Source organism: Orcinus orca, chromosome 1 (genome assembly GCF_937001465.1).
Source record: "Orcinus orca chromosome 1, mOrcOrc1.1, whole genome shotgun sequence".
In the NCBI taxonomy this organism is placed as follows: Eukaryota; Metazoa; Chordata; class Mammalia; order Artiodactyla; family Delphinidae; genus Orcinus; species Orcinus orca.
The window spans coordinates 145,133,468-145,150,460 of record NC_064559.1 but is presented as its reverse complement, the minus strand read 5'-3'; the positions used below and the strand labels follow the sequence as shown (position 1 = coordinate 145,150,460).

The 16,993-nt window shown below is 36.5% G+C and overlaps 2 protein-coding genes across 10 annotated transcripts in view; one reads left to right on the top strand and one right to left on the bottom strand.

Annotated features, from left to right (window-relative positions):
• The window catches only part of AK5 (adenylate kinase 5), a 236,863-nt gene extending 234,835 nt beyond the window's left edge, over positions 1 to 2,028 (top strand). The window contains exon 14 of the mRNA XM_004279944.3: positions 669 to 2,028. Within this exon, the coding sequence (XP_004279992.1) occupies positions 669 to 737 (69 nt within the window). The 3' untranslated portion in view covers positions 738 to 2,028. The remainder of the gene's footprint in view (positions 1 to 668) is intronic.
• The window catches only part of ZZZ3 (zinc finger ZZ-type containing 3), a 120,865-nt gene that overhangs the window by 11,359 nt on the left and 92,513 nt on the right, over positions 1 to 16,993 (bottom strand). For 6 of the 9 annotated variants that reach the window (XM_033405964.2, XM_033405960.2, XM_033405959.2 and 3 more), the window contains 4 exons: positions 16,634 to 16,786; positions 10,491 to 10,625; positions 7,873 to 7,973; positions 6,268 to 7,561 (listed from right to left, as the gene is read on the bottom strand). In XM_033405964.2, coding sequence (XP_033261855.1) covers positions 7,417 to 7,561; positions 7,873 to 7,973; positions 10,491 to 10,625; positions 16,634 to 16,786 — 534 coding nt within the window. In that variant the 3' untranslated portion in view covers positions 6,268 to 7,416. Of the gene's footprint in view, positions 1 to 2,116; positions 3,174 to 6,267; positions 7,562 to 7,872; positions 7,974 to 10,490; positions 10,626 to 16,633; positions 16,787 to 16,993 lie in introns of those variants that run through there. The other 3 variants (XR_007476157.1, XR_007476156.1, XM_049707111.1) reach the window with 2 other exon arrangements.

Genomic DNA, 16,993 nt, shown 5'->3' with positions numbered 1-16,993 from the left:
ACAGTTTTGCCATTTTTCCATTACATCATATTGTATGCAGCCTTTTAAGATTGGCTTCTTTCATTTAGTAATATGCATTTAAGTTTCCTCCAAGTCTTTTCATGGCTTGAGAGCTCATTTCTTTTGAGCACTAAATAATATCCCATTGTCTGGATGTACCACAGTTTATTTATCCACTCACCTAAGGACTTCTCGGTTGCTTCCAAGTTTTGGCAATCATGAATAAAGCTCCTATAAACGTGTGTGCAGGATTTTGTGTGGACATACGTGTTCTACTCCTTTGGGTAAGTACCAGAGCACAGGCTGCCGGATCATATGCTAAGCGTGTTTAATTTGTAAGAAACCGCCAAACTCTTTCCCCAAGTGACTGTACCCTTCCGCATTCCCATCAGCAAAGAATGAGAGTTCCTGTTGCTTCACATCCTCACCAGTATTTGATGATGTGTTTTAGATTTTGCCCATTCTAATAGGTGTGTAGTCGTGTCTTGTTTTTTTAATTAGGCACCTAGTTTTTAAACAACTACTCTTTTCTCTGTGATTTTGGAGTCCTGTGTTTTAAAATTTTGCATAGCAACTTATAAGCAGGTAATCTTTTTTATTACTAAAAGTGGCCTTATTTAAAAACATTTCTTAAGACTAACTTTCTCTTTCTTTCCTTTTTAACACAGATAAATGCAGAGGGGACGCCAGAGGAAGTTTTTCTTCAACTCTGCACAGCTATTGACTCTATTTTCTGAAGGCAAAAATGCATGTATGTTAAGGAGAGTGGAGACAGAGAAAAATATTAAAAGTTCATCCCTTAACACTGTATGTTTCCATTTAAACCTTTTGTATGCCCCCCACCCCCAAATCCTGACATTGCTGTCTGCTTCCCAGCTTGACCTGAGAGGTGTCTGGAAATCATGCATGGTGTATTTGGTATTATCCAACCTTTTCCTCCTAAGTCAGACAGCTGTCTGCACTCACAGCAGCACACTTTTCTATCACCTCTGAGCTAAATAAGTACATGAACAGCAGTGCAGTGCCCATCTGTGTCAGTTGTGCCTTCAGGACTTACTAGGGTCTGATCATTCGGTTCTACTCTCTGCAGATAGGGAGGAGTTAGCATCCCTAACGCCCTGTCACATCTTCCTTCCTCTTCTGAAGATCTATCTCTTGTTACCTGATTAAGGCCCTTAAGATGGGGGGCAGGCCTGAGCCTCTTCCTCTGGACGTTTCCTCAAGTCTCATCCAGCTCAGAGCTGAAGAGACTAGGTTGACGAGACAACACAAATTGTTCATAAGAAATTTGATTAAATTTGAAAAAATGTGATAAGAGCTTTTTTGTATGTGAAATTGTATAGCTTTTCCAAGATAGCAAAATCTAGACTAGTCACCGGTAACATTTCTCTGTTCATTTCTATGATACTGGCTACTTGGAATAGTGTTGTATTGGCTAAGTGAACAAATTGGATAAATTATCTAATAACCTAGTCTCTTCTATACCTGGAGGTGCATTTGGGGAATTATACGTTAAAACCAATGACCAAACAGAATTTAAAAGCATGCGGTGGTTTGGTATCACATTCACTGGACTAATGTCAACTTATGGCTTTGGTTTTAAATGATTATCTAGTTACCAAGCAAGTAAGAAATATAGTAACAAGACTGACGTGGGTGGAAAGGGCATGTCAGTACACCATGTTTAACAGATACCAATGCTGTATTTGTTCCATACAGGCCTTTTCCAGGGGTTTGCAAACCTTTTATCCGTATGTAAAATTGTGTTTCCTCAAACCAAACTGGTGAAGTTTGGTTTCTCTTTTGTGCTATCAGTTGCCAAATAAGAGTTTCTTATATATTCTACTGGAATAACTGCATCTTCCATTCAGTCACTAGAAAAGACCATAGTTTCCGTTTGCATGATTTTTTTTTTCTTCAATGGTTGTGCAGATAAGGATCCATTTCTGGGACAGAACTGTATTTTTAAAATCTTTTTTTTTTCTTGAAATGGATATGTATAAATAAAGTAAATGGAACACAGGATAACTTTTTTCTATTTATTTGTAACTCACATCATTCTGGAAAGCATTTGAAGCCTTATTCCAAACAGAATTAGAAGCAAACACAGTAAGAGTTGAGATTTATGATATGCTCATATGATTTTAATTTTGGCCATAGGCCAGTTTTGAGCTATTACAGAAAGAACTTCCAGTGTAATTCATGATACATGGTATTTCCTTTTACTCTAGCAGTCATTCTTAAACAGAAATGTCAGTGTTTGCTAAAGAGGAAATTAAATTTCTTTGGTTACAATTACGCCTCTATTAACAAAAAGGGGCATGTTCCTACAACTCACACGGTTGTCAAATACTTCATTACTACCCCGAGTTGTAACACTCTCTACAGGGGAGGACAAGGAGTATTTGAGCAAATTAGAAAAAGAGAGTTACAGGATGAAAATCATCAGTTGTGCCAGAAAACACAAAGTGACTCTTTGTAGGAATTAACATTCTTTAAACACATACCACATATTGGTCAACAGCCCATGCCCACCACAGCTTTGATAGACAGCAGGGCAGCAGACAAGCCCAGCCATGGCTTTTATGGCTGCAGTTGGCCACCCTCTTGAAAAAGATCAGCAGGGGTAAATGGCTTTGCCCGAAAGAAGAGTATCTAGAGGTGCAAAGCAAGTCTTCTACAGAACTGTTAAAACAGGTCAACTGACTTGAATGGCTTGATATGACATCACTGAAGTCACTAAAGCAGGAAAGGACCTTAGAGGTCTCTGCCCCTCGAAGAAGACCTTGTCTGTATGTAGAAGACATCAGAACACAGTCCAAACTCCTTTACAATGATCTACATTCAAGGCCTCACCTGATCTGGCCCTCTGCCCTCTCTCACCTCAACAACTACCACTCTCCTCTTACTCATTTGGTTCAAGCTACACTGGCCCTCTCAACGTTGCCTGAACAAGCTAAGCTCTCTACTGGATCAGGGCCCTTGCCCTTGCTATCCTTCTGCCTCTTCCTCCAGATTATCCACAAGGAACTCCCTCACTCCATTTAGGTCTCTGTTCAAATTTACCCTTGTTATTGAGGTGTTCTTTGATTATTCCCTCTAAATGGCAGGCTGGTCCCGATTCGTCCATCATTTTTTTTTTCAAGCATTATTTTTCTTCACAGCATTTATGTCTGCATAAAATTACATAGTACTTTTTATTTACTTGTTTACCGCAGGTCTTCGGCATTAGAATATAAGCTTCAGAAGGGCAAGGCTCTGTATCCTCAGTCCCACACATAGCAGTCATTATGGAGAACTAACATTTAAATCCTCTGAACCTTAGTTTTCTCATCTGTACCATGGAGGTCACAATAGTAAGCAACCTCATAGAGGTGTTGTGCTGATTAAGCAGGTTAATAATACATGTAAATCATTCACTAGTTCCTAGTGCTCAATAAGAGGCAGCTCTTTGTCAACGTTTGTTGAGGGTCTCACTTCCACAACTGAGTCTAGGACCCAGAATTTCCATGCTAGTTAACATTATATCACTCTAAAAACATGGCAGAAAATGGGGTCCCAGAGAGAACCAAAATCTCAGCCACCCAGGTTTGCACCACATCCTCCAGATAAAATAGGATGTAATGATCCTTTATTCCTCCCAGAGCCCCGTAAAGGAGATCTCTTGAGGCAAACCCTCTAAGGGTCCCACAGATGCACTCACAGACACACTCAGACACAGGTGGTTTCTCTAACTTCCTAGAGAAAAATGTAACCAAAACACTGGTCCTACTACCAGTAAATATTTATTGAGAATCTACTAAGAGCCAGGCCCTAGGGATAAATATAGACACAGATGGTCTCTGTTCTCATGGAGCTAAATGTGACACCATGCTCAAAAATCCATTTAATCAGCTACTTGAACTGTAGGGGAAAAGGTTTTTTGTTTTTTTTTTTTTCTGGGATCATATAAACAGAAGCCCATTTTTCTTCAAGATGTGAAATAAAAACAAACCTTTAGAACCTAAATAGGACATAATCTTGTGTAAAAATCTACTTGTTATCTGGAGGCTTTCAATCTACCCAGTGTACCTAGAATAATGCCCTTCAAACTCTGTTATCCACAGTAAGAAGTATAGTTTATACAGCATGCCACTCTTATGTTTATAACTACCATAGAAATTTGCAAAGTATTTATCCTTAATACATGTCATATATTATTTTTTTAATTTCATAAAAAAAATGTTCCTCATACCTCAGTAAATTGTTGTGTTCTGCAATTTAATTTAAACAAAAGAGAAAAGGAGAGAAAAATGGACACAGCATACTATTAGGTTAAGTGAGAGGCACCAAACATGCATGGAAACAAATCGTACCTGAGGCAGAAGACCCAAGTCTTCAGTCCCAGCTTTGCCTAAAGCCTCATGACCACATGTTTGCTGTCAAATTAGAATATGTAAATTATGTGTTTTCCTAATTCGTCATGGGGCAGACGGTTTCACAGATCGATGGGTTTCCCCATCCACAGATATGCTGCTCTATTCTGAGCTATAAACCTGGACGTGTGCTCACGTCTGTACTCTAGGGTGCATACCGCACCAGAAGAGAAGACAGAAAAGCAACTCCTGCACACCTCCACCTCCACCATCTCTGAGACCCCTGACACAAAGGGAACATTCTTGCTCAGACGCTGACTCTGAAGCAATCTGTCTGGGCTAAAATCTAAGCATCACCACTTTACTAACTATATGACCTTGGGCAAGTTACTTAACCTCTCTGGCTAGATTTCCTCATATGAAAACAGGATAAAAATGAACCTGCCTCATAAGGTTGTAAGATTAAATTCGTTACTGTATGCTTGCTTGGCACATAACAAGCACTCTATCAGTGTCTGCTATTATTCTTAGCACACATCACACACCAACCAAAATCCCCTCTGCCTAAAAACATTAAAGCAGTGGTTTTAGGTGTCATTAAAAGTTCCTTCAGTTCTTAGCAAATAACTTGAGCAGAATATTTCAGGAAATACAACTGACCTACTGAATACTACTAAATAAGTGATGCTTTAATAAGTAGGTCTATGTTGTCTTTTACAACCAATGCTTCTATGTAGGAGATGGAAGGCCTACTTGCAAATGAGAGCCCTGTGCATTCCTCACATTAAAACAACAAAACACATTACCACTACTACTACCCTTTTAAAGCCATGAGGACTATTTGCTTGGAGCTGAAAAATGCAAAATAAAGACATCTTTGCTCAAGCAGAAAATTTTGTTGCTCAAAATTCTCAAAATCTTTGTCCTTAAAAAATACATTTAAGTGGATTTATTTTGTCTATTCTGCTTATATAAATATCAATTGTATCACTCTTTCAAAGCATACTTCATACTTTATGGGATTTCTGAATGGCTCTGAATGGTTCTCCAAAACTGACTGGTATTACTTCTATGCAAACACAGAAGTTACCATCAAGTGCTACTTCAACTTTACTACAAGTTGAAGGTAGATCTCTGGCATATTCACTTGAAGTATAATAGTCAAATGCCCAGAATGTTAATGATTCCCCTCTTCTTGCCCCAACTAATAATTCCAGAGCAAAAACTCTAATTCAAGTCCGTTTCCTTTTCTTCTGATGTGATATATTTTATCAAAATCATCAGTATTCTTTAATCAATATATTACTTTAAAATTCTCATATTTCTATAGTTAAAATTGTATTACTTTTCTCAATTGAAAGAATTCAGGGTATTATTTCAGTACCCTGCAATGTATTGAAGAGGACTGGTAAATAATGTCCCCTTGATTTAAAATTGGAAAAAACAGGAGACTCTAAAAATTGCGTCAGTATACTTAAGCAATCTTAGAATATTTATATTTTCTTTTCCAGCAGTCAATAATAATTTCCAGGGAATACAGCGATTTTCAAAAACCACTTATTTAACACATGTGGGGCTTATTTCATCAGAAAGAATGATAGTTAGGTTAAAAGTTTTCAACCTAAGTTTAGTTTTCACATCTGGACATTAATAATTGTCTTTTTCTTTAACCATGGTACATATTCTTTTTTGTTAACCTAGTTTAGTGTTTCAGCACACACACTGAGTGAAAACATTACCATCTTTTACAGAGCTTCTCAAGTTTACCTTCTTTTCCATCATATAGTCCTTACTCTTTTTTAATGGACAGATAGGTAAAGGAAAAAAAAAAAAAACCTTAAAAAAATTGTTTTGGTTTTAATACTAGTAAAAATAAAATCCAAAATCTAACCGAAGGAAGTCACAACAAGCATTCTATAATATAAACAGACAGTATCCACATAGTTTATTTCTCACAGTTCTTCTGACAAATGAACATTATTCAAGAACATACTGTATACACAGATAAGAAGAAACATACAAAATGTTTTAAATGATGCACAACAAAATCCAGCAGTATAAAAGAATGCATGTGAACTCTTGCTCACTGCACAGACTAAATTTAATCACTTGTTTAAATAGTAATAAAAATACAATCTTTTATGGATCCTGTGCAGACTACAAAAGAGGGAAATTATTACCATATATATGATTTTTCTATTAGGCAGTTTTCTTCTATGAGTTGCACTGACAACTCCAAATACAGAGGCAGAAGGCTGTGTATTTTAAAGGAATTAATGTTGTGAATTAGAGACTTTACACGGTTACTACCACTGGCACTTTTCACCATAGTTTGTACACATCACATGATCATCTTATATAACATTACATTTAAAAAATATATCTGAGTGACAATTTTATAACATTCACACACCATGAGTTGGTTAAGGAAGCAATGCCACAGTTGCCTCCTGTAGTGCTTCACTGTTGGTAATAAGGACAGTTCATTGTGGTTAAAAGAAATTAGACATCAACATGGTTAAGCAGCTCCAATTTACTAAAGGCCATCAGCGGCCATCACTGGGACAGTGAGTTCTTTTAAAGTGTATATATCCTAGAAGCAAACACCATCATTGGTTAAAACTTTGTCTAAGGAAGTCAGTTTCTGTGCTGGAAACTATTTTCACAAAACTGAAAGCTACTAAACTGTTTTAATATAAATACTTTGTCTTCTCATTAGCATATTTATGACCAAGTTCTTTGAAACCTTTGGAATTTACTCTCTCTTTAATATGTGCTCTCATTTCCATCTCACCCATTTAAGATCACCACCTAAAAGGCTTTAAGGTGGTGGTGCGAATTTCACCAGGGAAACCCTTTTGCTCACCAGGAATGTTCAGCTGCTGAACAGTGATCTAGAGCCACAACGGTGCAGAGCTGTTGACGAGAACACTCAGGAAGCTGTCATGCTGTGAGTGTCATTTCAGGGAAAGTAGAGAATCTTTCCAAACTGTGCACATAATTCACAATGATACCATTGCTATGTGTTGAAGAGGACTAGTATATGATGTTCTCTTCCATGTCATCTGTTTGCTGGAAAGTAGTTTGGGTCAAGGTAATTATAACTGGTGCCCTGGGACACACAGTAGTCTCTGTCTAAGAATGTCTCTGACCTATAAACAGGTTCTAGTTGGTGATCTTCCTTGTGAATATCTGTTTCATGAAGGCTGAAAAGAAAACACACACACACACACACACACATACAAACACATCATTACATGGCATTGGATGCATTTTGGTCTAGATATTATCAAACTTCCTCACAGCTCTACCTGTTTAAATCCAATAATCTCTCAAAATCTCTAATGGAAAGTTACTTGAGATATGGTGTCATTAAGGAAAATTTCTTAATTGTCTAGAACAACAAAGTTCAACCCATTAAATGTGGTGATTTTCTAAGCAGTTTAGAAATCAAACTCACTAGTGTCTGAGAAGCTCTTGTCAAAATTTAAGACTTACAATGATAGATAACACTTACCAGTCTGAACAAGAATCACAGAAATCCAAAGACATTTCTGGAGGACAATCCTGGCAGTGCCACCGAACACCCTGGATAGGTTCTATGCCACAGTTATCACACTATTAAAGATTCAGAGAGAAAAAGTATTAAACTATATTGTTCTCAAGCTTTCTTTTTTCCTGCTGGGCAACACATAATGTGCACATAAACATTCTCTCCTCTCTCCCCATGCACAAGATAGTGGGATAACACAAAAAATGGTTATAAGTTAGGCACAATTTCTAGCAAACTAGTTGAAACTCTATCCATTCAAGATTGAGCTACAATACAGATGGGTGAGAGGAACATCATAATATGCTTTAACTTATTTTTAAAAATCTTAAGTAAATCATCTGCAAACATGGGCATTTGATTATTAGTAGCTATTGACTTGAAAGGTACCTCAGACCAGTGTACAATGACTGGGATTTAGAACCACTGACTTAATACCATTGTTAAAACTATCCAAATATGCTACAGAACTATTTAAAACAGGATACCACAGCTAACATAAACCCAACTGAACACAAAATCCTCTCTGAACTTTCACCTTACTGAGTTACTTTCCAAAGCCTTGAAGGCTCCTAATAACCAACGCCCACCATGAAGAAAAGGCAAATTTAGCTCTTTCTCAGTGTTGTGGCAGTGTGGTAGCCCTCGGTGTGTTCTGCGCAATCTTGGAAATCAAAGTAAATCTCATTTCTAGTTTCTTTGATCATCAGGCCAACTAGAGCGGCTGACAGACTGGCAAACAAGCCACAGCTGGGTCTTACAACAAAATTATGAGAAGTGGAGAGAGTTTCTTCCTGGAAAGACACAGCTGTCAATTAGGAAAATCTCTAAATGGAGAAGCAGGACCACTGAAAGATCTAGAAAAGAAAATCATTTAATATATTCTGGCTAATAGCAACTCCAGAGGATCAGAGGTATAAGAATTTTGTTTTAAATTTATTAAGTCACAGCACACATCAGTATTTTTATGTATACCACTACCAGCAAATCTGTAGTTCATGGTCTCAATTTTACTTCCTCCAATCCCACCAAGTATAGCCAGTTCTAACAACTAAGGTGTTCTCAAACTTGTCAATCTCTCTATTTCTACAGCCACCAGTCAAGTTCAGGACATTCTCATCTTTTGTCTAAATTAATGAAGAGAATCTCCAACTAGTCTCCCTGCCCTCAGCCTTGCTTTCTTCCTATCCATTCTCCATACTAATGCCAGAATGATCTTTTTCCCCCTTCACTTGTTTTTCAATTACATAAAAAATATACATGAACAAATTATTATTTAAAGAATTTAACAATACTGTAGTCAGAATTAAGAGTTATCCACTCTAAACCCACTGCCTTCCTAAGGGTTGTATTGTTTAAGAAAATAGAATGATCTTTCCAAAATGCAAATTTCATGTTACTCTGCTTAAAATCCTTCAAAGTTTCTCCAACATTTTAGAAGAGTTTAAACTCCTTAGCAAAATTTCCAAGGCAACTAAATAGCCTCTCACTACTCTCCAGTATGCACACTAGTCACACTCAACTAATTCACTCATTTAACTTCTCTAAATCACTTATGAGATGAAAACAGAATAGAGAAGGATGTGAGTCCATCTTGTTTACTGCTGAATCCCTAGCACTTAGCAAAGTGGCTGGAACATAAATGGATATCTCAAAATTTTGTGGCATGAATAAATGTATTTCTACTAGTCCCTCAAAAAACAGCAGAGATAACTGAATCTGAAAGGGGAAAAGAAATTTCTGATCCATGAACAACAGCAACAACAAAAGAAATAGCTCTATGGATGAATGGACAAAGAAAATGTGTTCTCTCTCTCTCTCTATATATATATACACACACACACACAACGGAATATTATTCAGCCATAAAACAGAAAGAAATCCTGCCATTTGTGACAACATGGATGAAACCTAAGGACATTACGCTAAGTGAAATATATCAGACACAGAAAGACAAATACTATATGATCTCGCTTAAATGTAGAATCCAAAAAAGTTAAATTTAGAATGGAGGTTGCTGAGGGTTGCCAGGGGCTGGGTGGGGTGGGGGTAGGTAGTGGTGGGCGTGGTGTCATTGGTCAAAGGGTACAAACTTTCAGTTATAAGATGAATAAGTTCTGGAGGTCTAATGTACAACACGGTAATTATAGTTAATAATACTGCATTGCATACTTGAAATTTGCTGAGAGAGCAGATGTTAAGTGTTCTTATCTCAAAAAAAAAAAGATAACTATGCGAGGTGAATTTTTTTTATATCTTAAATTTTTTGTACACATATATGTACAGTTTTTGTCAGTTATATCTCAGTAAATTTGGGGTGGGGAAATAGCTAGAAAAACCTCTCATCTCATATATTACCTCAAAGTATACCTGTATATTTTTCTTCTCTATCTCTACTGAATCATAAATCTCTTGACACCAGTAACTGTGGCACACTACTTTGTATAAATGAACAGGACAAGAGCTAAACTTACTTTTATCTGTGTGCTTGAAAGTCGTGGAGCTTAAAGCTCTGAAAACCACCTTAAATATATCCTATCACCCTTTCAAAAATTAAATGAATAGAAGAATTAAATAGAATTTACCTTGAAGCCCACATGTTGCACAAATCCACTTTCAGCTTGCATTTGCTGAAGTTTCTGTTTTTTTAACTTTTTAAACTGTAATAGTTCCTTATATTCAGGTAAATTCCTATACATAATAGGAATACTTTCTTCATCCTATTGAAAAAAACAAAACACAAAACAAAACTTAGTTTCATAATTAAAATGAACTAGTATAAGAAATACTGATAAAGAGTATTTTTCTATTGACAAGATATTTTTCACATTTAAGAGACCCTCGGGCTTCCCTGGTGGCGCAGTGGTTGAGAGTCCGCCTGCCGATGCAGGGGACACGGGTTCGTGCCCCGGTCCGGGAAGATCCCATATGCCGCAGAGCGGCTGGGCCCGTGAGCCATGGCCGCTGAGCCTGTGCGTCCGGAGCCTGTGCTCCGCAACGGGAGAGGCCAAAGAGACCCTCAACCTTTTAGGGCTTATAGAAAATCAGCGCTGCTATCAGCAATATTTTAGACTAATACTTCTGGAGGGCTTCTTTTTTTTTTTTTTTTTTTTTTTTTGCGGCACGCGGGCCTCTCACTGTTGTGGCTTCTCCCTTTGCAGAGCACAGGCTCAGTGGCCATGGCTCACAGGCCCAGCCGCTCCACGGCATGTGGGATCTTCCCGAACCGGGGCATGAACCCGTGTCCCCTGCATTGGCAGGCGGACTCTCAACCACTGCGCCACCAGGGAAGCCCTGGAGGGATTCTTAATGCAATAGTAATATTGAACTGTAGTAGGCATCTTCATAACGCAAGTACCAAGGGAACAAGGCATGACTCCCACCTCTGTCATACACTAACGCAGCTTCAACCCCATCCCAACAAGTTCATGGCGACTTGGAAGACTCCTTGTAATCTACTTTTTCCTGATCTGTAGGAAGCTCCTCTTCTCCAATCTAACAGATTTTTAAGCTTCCTCAGGTAAATATGACATTTTCTTAACAAGCAAACTAATCTCTTCTGTTTTCTGCTCAGTACTCCCAATGATCAAGACAGTACATTCCTCTTACTCAAATGGATAAACTTAAGTTACAAAGATTATTATTTACAATAAAGAAATGAACAGTAAAACTATATGAATTTGAAGTTGACAGATGAATCACTAACTGCTTCCTATTTTCCCAATTTATTTGTGCTCTGCCACCCAGAATCCATTTCTTCCCTTTGCTACCTCATGACTGATCCCATGGTCACTGATTTCCATAACCCTCCTAAAAGCATCCCCAATTCATTAATCCCATGTTCCATCAATTCTCAATCCTGGACCAGACAACCCCTGCACCTCCCGTTCCTCCTGCTCTCCATGTTACGTATTCTTAACTACTATATTTATATTATATCAAGGAAACTGATGTTTATGGAAATTATAACATATGCCCAAGCTTACATAGTTAATTAGTTGCAGAGTCAAGTGATTTGAACCCAGATTTGTCCATATAACTAACCCCTTACACACCTAGCAGCCCAAGGCCTAAATCTAAGTGTTATCCTTAATTTTATACTGTCATATCTAATAAAACATAATTCTGTCACTATTTAATACTACCTAAAATCTCTCTCAAATCAGTCCTCTATAGTATCCACTCCCTCCTGTGTCTCACTGTTGCTAAAAATGGCTTCCTCGCTATCTACAGTGTCAAGCCCAAAGGCCTCAGCTGGATGATTCTTTACAATCTCACACTTCACCTACCTTATCTCCCACTATCTTTCATCCATTTCAAATTCTTGTCAACTAAAGATGTTAAATTATAGCTACTGCCTTCCTATGTTACCCCTGAGAAAGACAACATAAATAATGTAATAAATACGTAATACCAATAAATATGATGTAACCCAAATAATTAAATAATGTAGTAAGAAATTTTATAATAAAATGTATTAAATTTAGATATTTTAGGCAAATACAAAGAATACAAACTCTGCTAAATTTTTTAATTTGCATTTTAAGTCTAAGGGTATTATTAAATTTGGTCAACAAGATTAAGTTAGATATATGTATACATATAGCTGATTCACTCTGTTATACAGCAGAAATGAACACATTGTTAAGCAATTATACTCCAATAAAGATGTTAAAAAAAAAGTTAAATCACCTCACATCCACTAAGATGGCTACTATCAAAATTAAAAAATAGTAATAATAAGTGTTGGCAAGGATGTAGAGAAATTGAAACTTTTGTACACTGTTGATGAGAATATAAAATGTTCTAGCCATTACTGAAAACAGTACTGTGGTTCCTCAAAAAATGAAACAGAATTACCATATGATCCAGCAATTCCACTTCTGGGTATATACCCAAAAGAATTTGAGAGCAGAGACTCCAACAGATCACAGCAGCATTAGTCACAACAGCCAAAAGGTGGAAGCAACCCAAGTGTCCACTGACAGAAGAATGGATAAATAAAATGTGGTATGCACACTCAATGGAATATTATTTGGCCGTAAAAGTGGAAATTGTGACACGTTACATGATGGATGAACCTTGATGACATTATGCTAAGTGATATAAGCCAGTCACAAAAGGACAAAAATTGTATGATTCTACCTATATGAGGTACCCAGAGTAGTCAAACTCAAAGAGACAGAAAGTAGAATGGTAGTTGCCAGGAGCTAGAAGGAGGAGGGAATAGCGAGATGATGTTTACTGGATGCAGAGTTTCAGTTTTGCAAGACATAAAGAGTTCTGGAGATTCGCTGCACAATAACGTAAATGTACTTTAACACCACTGAACTGTACACTCAAAATTGGCTGAGATGGTAAATTTTCTGTTATGGGTATTCAGCACAATTAAAAAATTAAAATTCCATACTATTCAGCCATCAAAAAAAAAAGATAAAATCTTGCCAGCTGTGGTAACAAGGATGGACTTTGAGGGAATTGATGCAAAGTGAAATAAGTCAGAGGAGAAAGACAAATACCGAGATTTCACTCTTATGTTGAATATTTAAAAAACATAAAATAAATAAACAAACAAACAAATTAAAACAAAAACACACACAGGTACAGAGAACAGATTGGTGTTCTTTCCACAGAGGGGAAGAGTGGTAGGGGGAGGGAGAGATGGGTAGAGGGGGTCAAATGTATGGTGATGGATAGAAACTAGAATTTTTGGTGGTGAGCACACTGTAGTGCATATATATTAGTTGAATTACAATGCTGTACACATGAAACATATAATGTTATAAACCAATGTTACTTTAAAATGAACAAAAAAACAAACAAATATTTTTAAAATGCTCACCCATAAACAGATTTCCTAGTTATAATCATTTTAAATTTACTTAAAGGAGAAATACTACGACCAATTTCAAGGGGGTCTAAATGGTATACAGATTGTCTCTCTAGCTACTGCTTTTCTGAAAAGAGAAACTGAAATCTATAAATTTTACACTAGAGGATTCATAAATATATATTTAAATAGCTATTTTAAAGTAATCAGAATGATGTGAACTGGTGCTCATTTAAAAATAAATAAATAAAATCAACCAAACAAAAGCTAAATCAAATTCAACCACCTATACTATACTATATTTTGCCAATTTTCTCAAAATGTACTTCTTTTAAGCATCCCATCATCACTCCTCACCTAAGTTTTATTCATCCTTCAATGGCCAACTTGACTATCACTTTCTTGGGTCTTCCACTTAAACTCTCAATCTGAATTAAGTACCTCTAAAATAATTACAATGACACATACTTTTGAAGCATTTTTAAAATTTTGTAATTTATTGATGTGATTACACATTTATCTCCTCCCACAAAACTAAGATTTATGAGAACCCCAAGATCACAGATATTTTATTCATAACTATGGAGCTGACCTCTAGCAGAGCCTGTTACATATTAAGTGTAAATAAACATTTCTCAAATGAGTAATTCTAATAGTCACAAAATACAAAATTACACACAAATGCCATATCTTAAGACACAGCAGAATCTAGCTTTTTTTCAAAAAGACAAGTTTAAAAAGAAAAGAAAAATTTAAGAATACAGTCATTTTACAGTAGTTTCATACCAAATTATATACAATCAGTGTTTGATTAATCTAGAAACAGAACAAAGGAGACTTATTTTTATCTGCTGACTTTTCATTAAAATCTCCTTTTCCAGTTACTATATATAATCAAAGTACTAAGAATGATATAAGGCAATCTTCACGTCCTTTAAGCAAGGAATCAGAATCATGTTACTTATTGAGGAAGAATTTTAGCATAGTAAAATAAAAAATATTAACAGCAATAAAAAGGAATCTCTGAATGTAAAGTAAAATGAAATGAATTAACCTAAAATAGCATCCAGTTGATGACAACACAGAGAGGAATTAGTCCAAGAGGATTTAAAAAGTATAATTTGACTTTATTTCTGTAGTTGGGTATATCCTAAGGCAAAAACAGTGCTACCCGGGGCTTCCCTGGTGGCGCAATGGTTGAGAGTCCACCTGCCAATGCAGGGGACATGGGTTCGTGCCCTGGTCTGCGAAGATCCCACATGCCGCGGAGCGGCTGGGACCGTGAGCCATGGCCGCTGAGCCCGAACATCTGGAGCCTGTGCTCTGCAAAAACAGTGCTACCCAAAAAACCTGTTTTCAGGATCATATTGTTGATGGTAGTGTTAGTATTATTAAATTCTGAGACTACTGTGGGCAGTGTGAGACAAAGAAAGTAAGCATTATGTTGATGTCACTGATAACTGGAATTTTCAGCATGGGAGAAAAATGATACATATTAAAGATCAATATGGGTTAAGTAAAATTCCCACAGTCCTTAAGTTGAATGTGAAATAAAATGATGAATTTATGATGTCTTTTAATTTTAACAAATATATAACATATTTCTCAGGTCTGTCCACTATATAGGCTTAGATACAATGATCAATCCAGTAGCAAGTAACATCCTGTAACATGACAGAGCCTCCAAATACCATTTCTCAATAAAAGAAAGCAGAACTGACTCCAGGTCTGAAGCAGGAAATATACAAGATGAGCCTGGAATTTCCTTGTCCTACTGGACAGTAAGAAAGCTATAAAAGATTACTAGAGTCTTGTCAAAAGAACTCAAAATCCAGCTTGAATAGGTTACAACCAACCAATGGGCCAATTTGTACACTAATAAAGACAATAATATCAATGCACTGAAACACATTAAATATATTTTAAGTCCAACAATTCATAAGAATACAAAAATTTTCAAACCTCATGAGTCAATCTGGAGGATATCAGAGAACAAACTCATTATTTTAAAAACAAGAAATAAAGGGAAGAATCAAGCAGTTAGCTGCGTTTTCTGTATGTAACTTAGGATAATCAAATAGTTGATGGGGGGGTTACTTTGTGAACATTCTATCAAATAAATGAAGAAAGAATTTTACTATTTTGTAACATCTAATGAGTTAATGGATCTAAGCAACAATGTATGCTATGTCAAACTGATAAAAGTATACATGAAGTAGTCCTGCCCACCCTAACAAACAAAAAAACAAATAAACCTGAATCTGATCAGTTATCTAGACCTATCAATTTATAGGAGATTCAGGGAACAGAGGAACAGATTAAATGACACCAAGGAGATACAAACAACAAAATCCACACTGAGGTAAATTCTACAAGACAAATAACCCAGTTTTTCAACAAAACAAATGTGAGAGGGGAAAACAGAAGAGAGAGAAAAGGGTGGCGGGGGGGAGGCACTACTGCAATTTATGACTGGGGAAATGTGAATTGACTGTATATCTGGATTATATAAAGAAGTACCTTTTAATAAACATGATAATGATATTTTGTAATGTCTGGAACTTGCTCCAAAATAATCCCAGACAGAAAGTTGGGTGGGTAGGAAGTACAGATGAAAATAAGATTGCCACAAACTGATAACTGTTAAAGTTGAATAATGGGTGCACATGGGTTTATTTTTGTATATGCTTGAAAGTTTCTTCACAAAAACATTTTTAAAGCCCATTGTAAAACAAGTTTGACTAGTTAATTAAAAGAAAAGAAAGCAATATTCTCTGAAGAATAGGAATAATTAGGAAATCCTGGTGCTCCCATTCTGTATCCTGATCTGTATAATACATAAAGATAGATAGATAGATAGATAGATAGATATAAATATAGTATAAATAGATAACTTACTGATGCCTCCTCCATAGCAGTGTTCATGTGGCTACGAAAACAGGATCGGTCATCATCTTCATCCATATACACTGGTGGTTCATGGGAAGTCATGAAAGTGGAAGGTTTAAAGAGATGCTTATTAAGGGGGTGCTGTCGTCTGCTTGTTGAAGACTAAGTGAGAAAACAAATTTTTAATTGGGATAGTGGACAATCATTAAAAGAATCAAAAATATAAATGCTACTTCCTGCAAATCTGCCTAATCAGAAGGACTGCACCTCTACCCTTCAACATACTCTTATGTGGTTGCTTTTTCTATTTTATCTGGATTTTTAAAAAGACAACGAGCCTTAAATAAAAACAAACCAAACCAACAAACA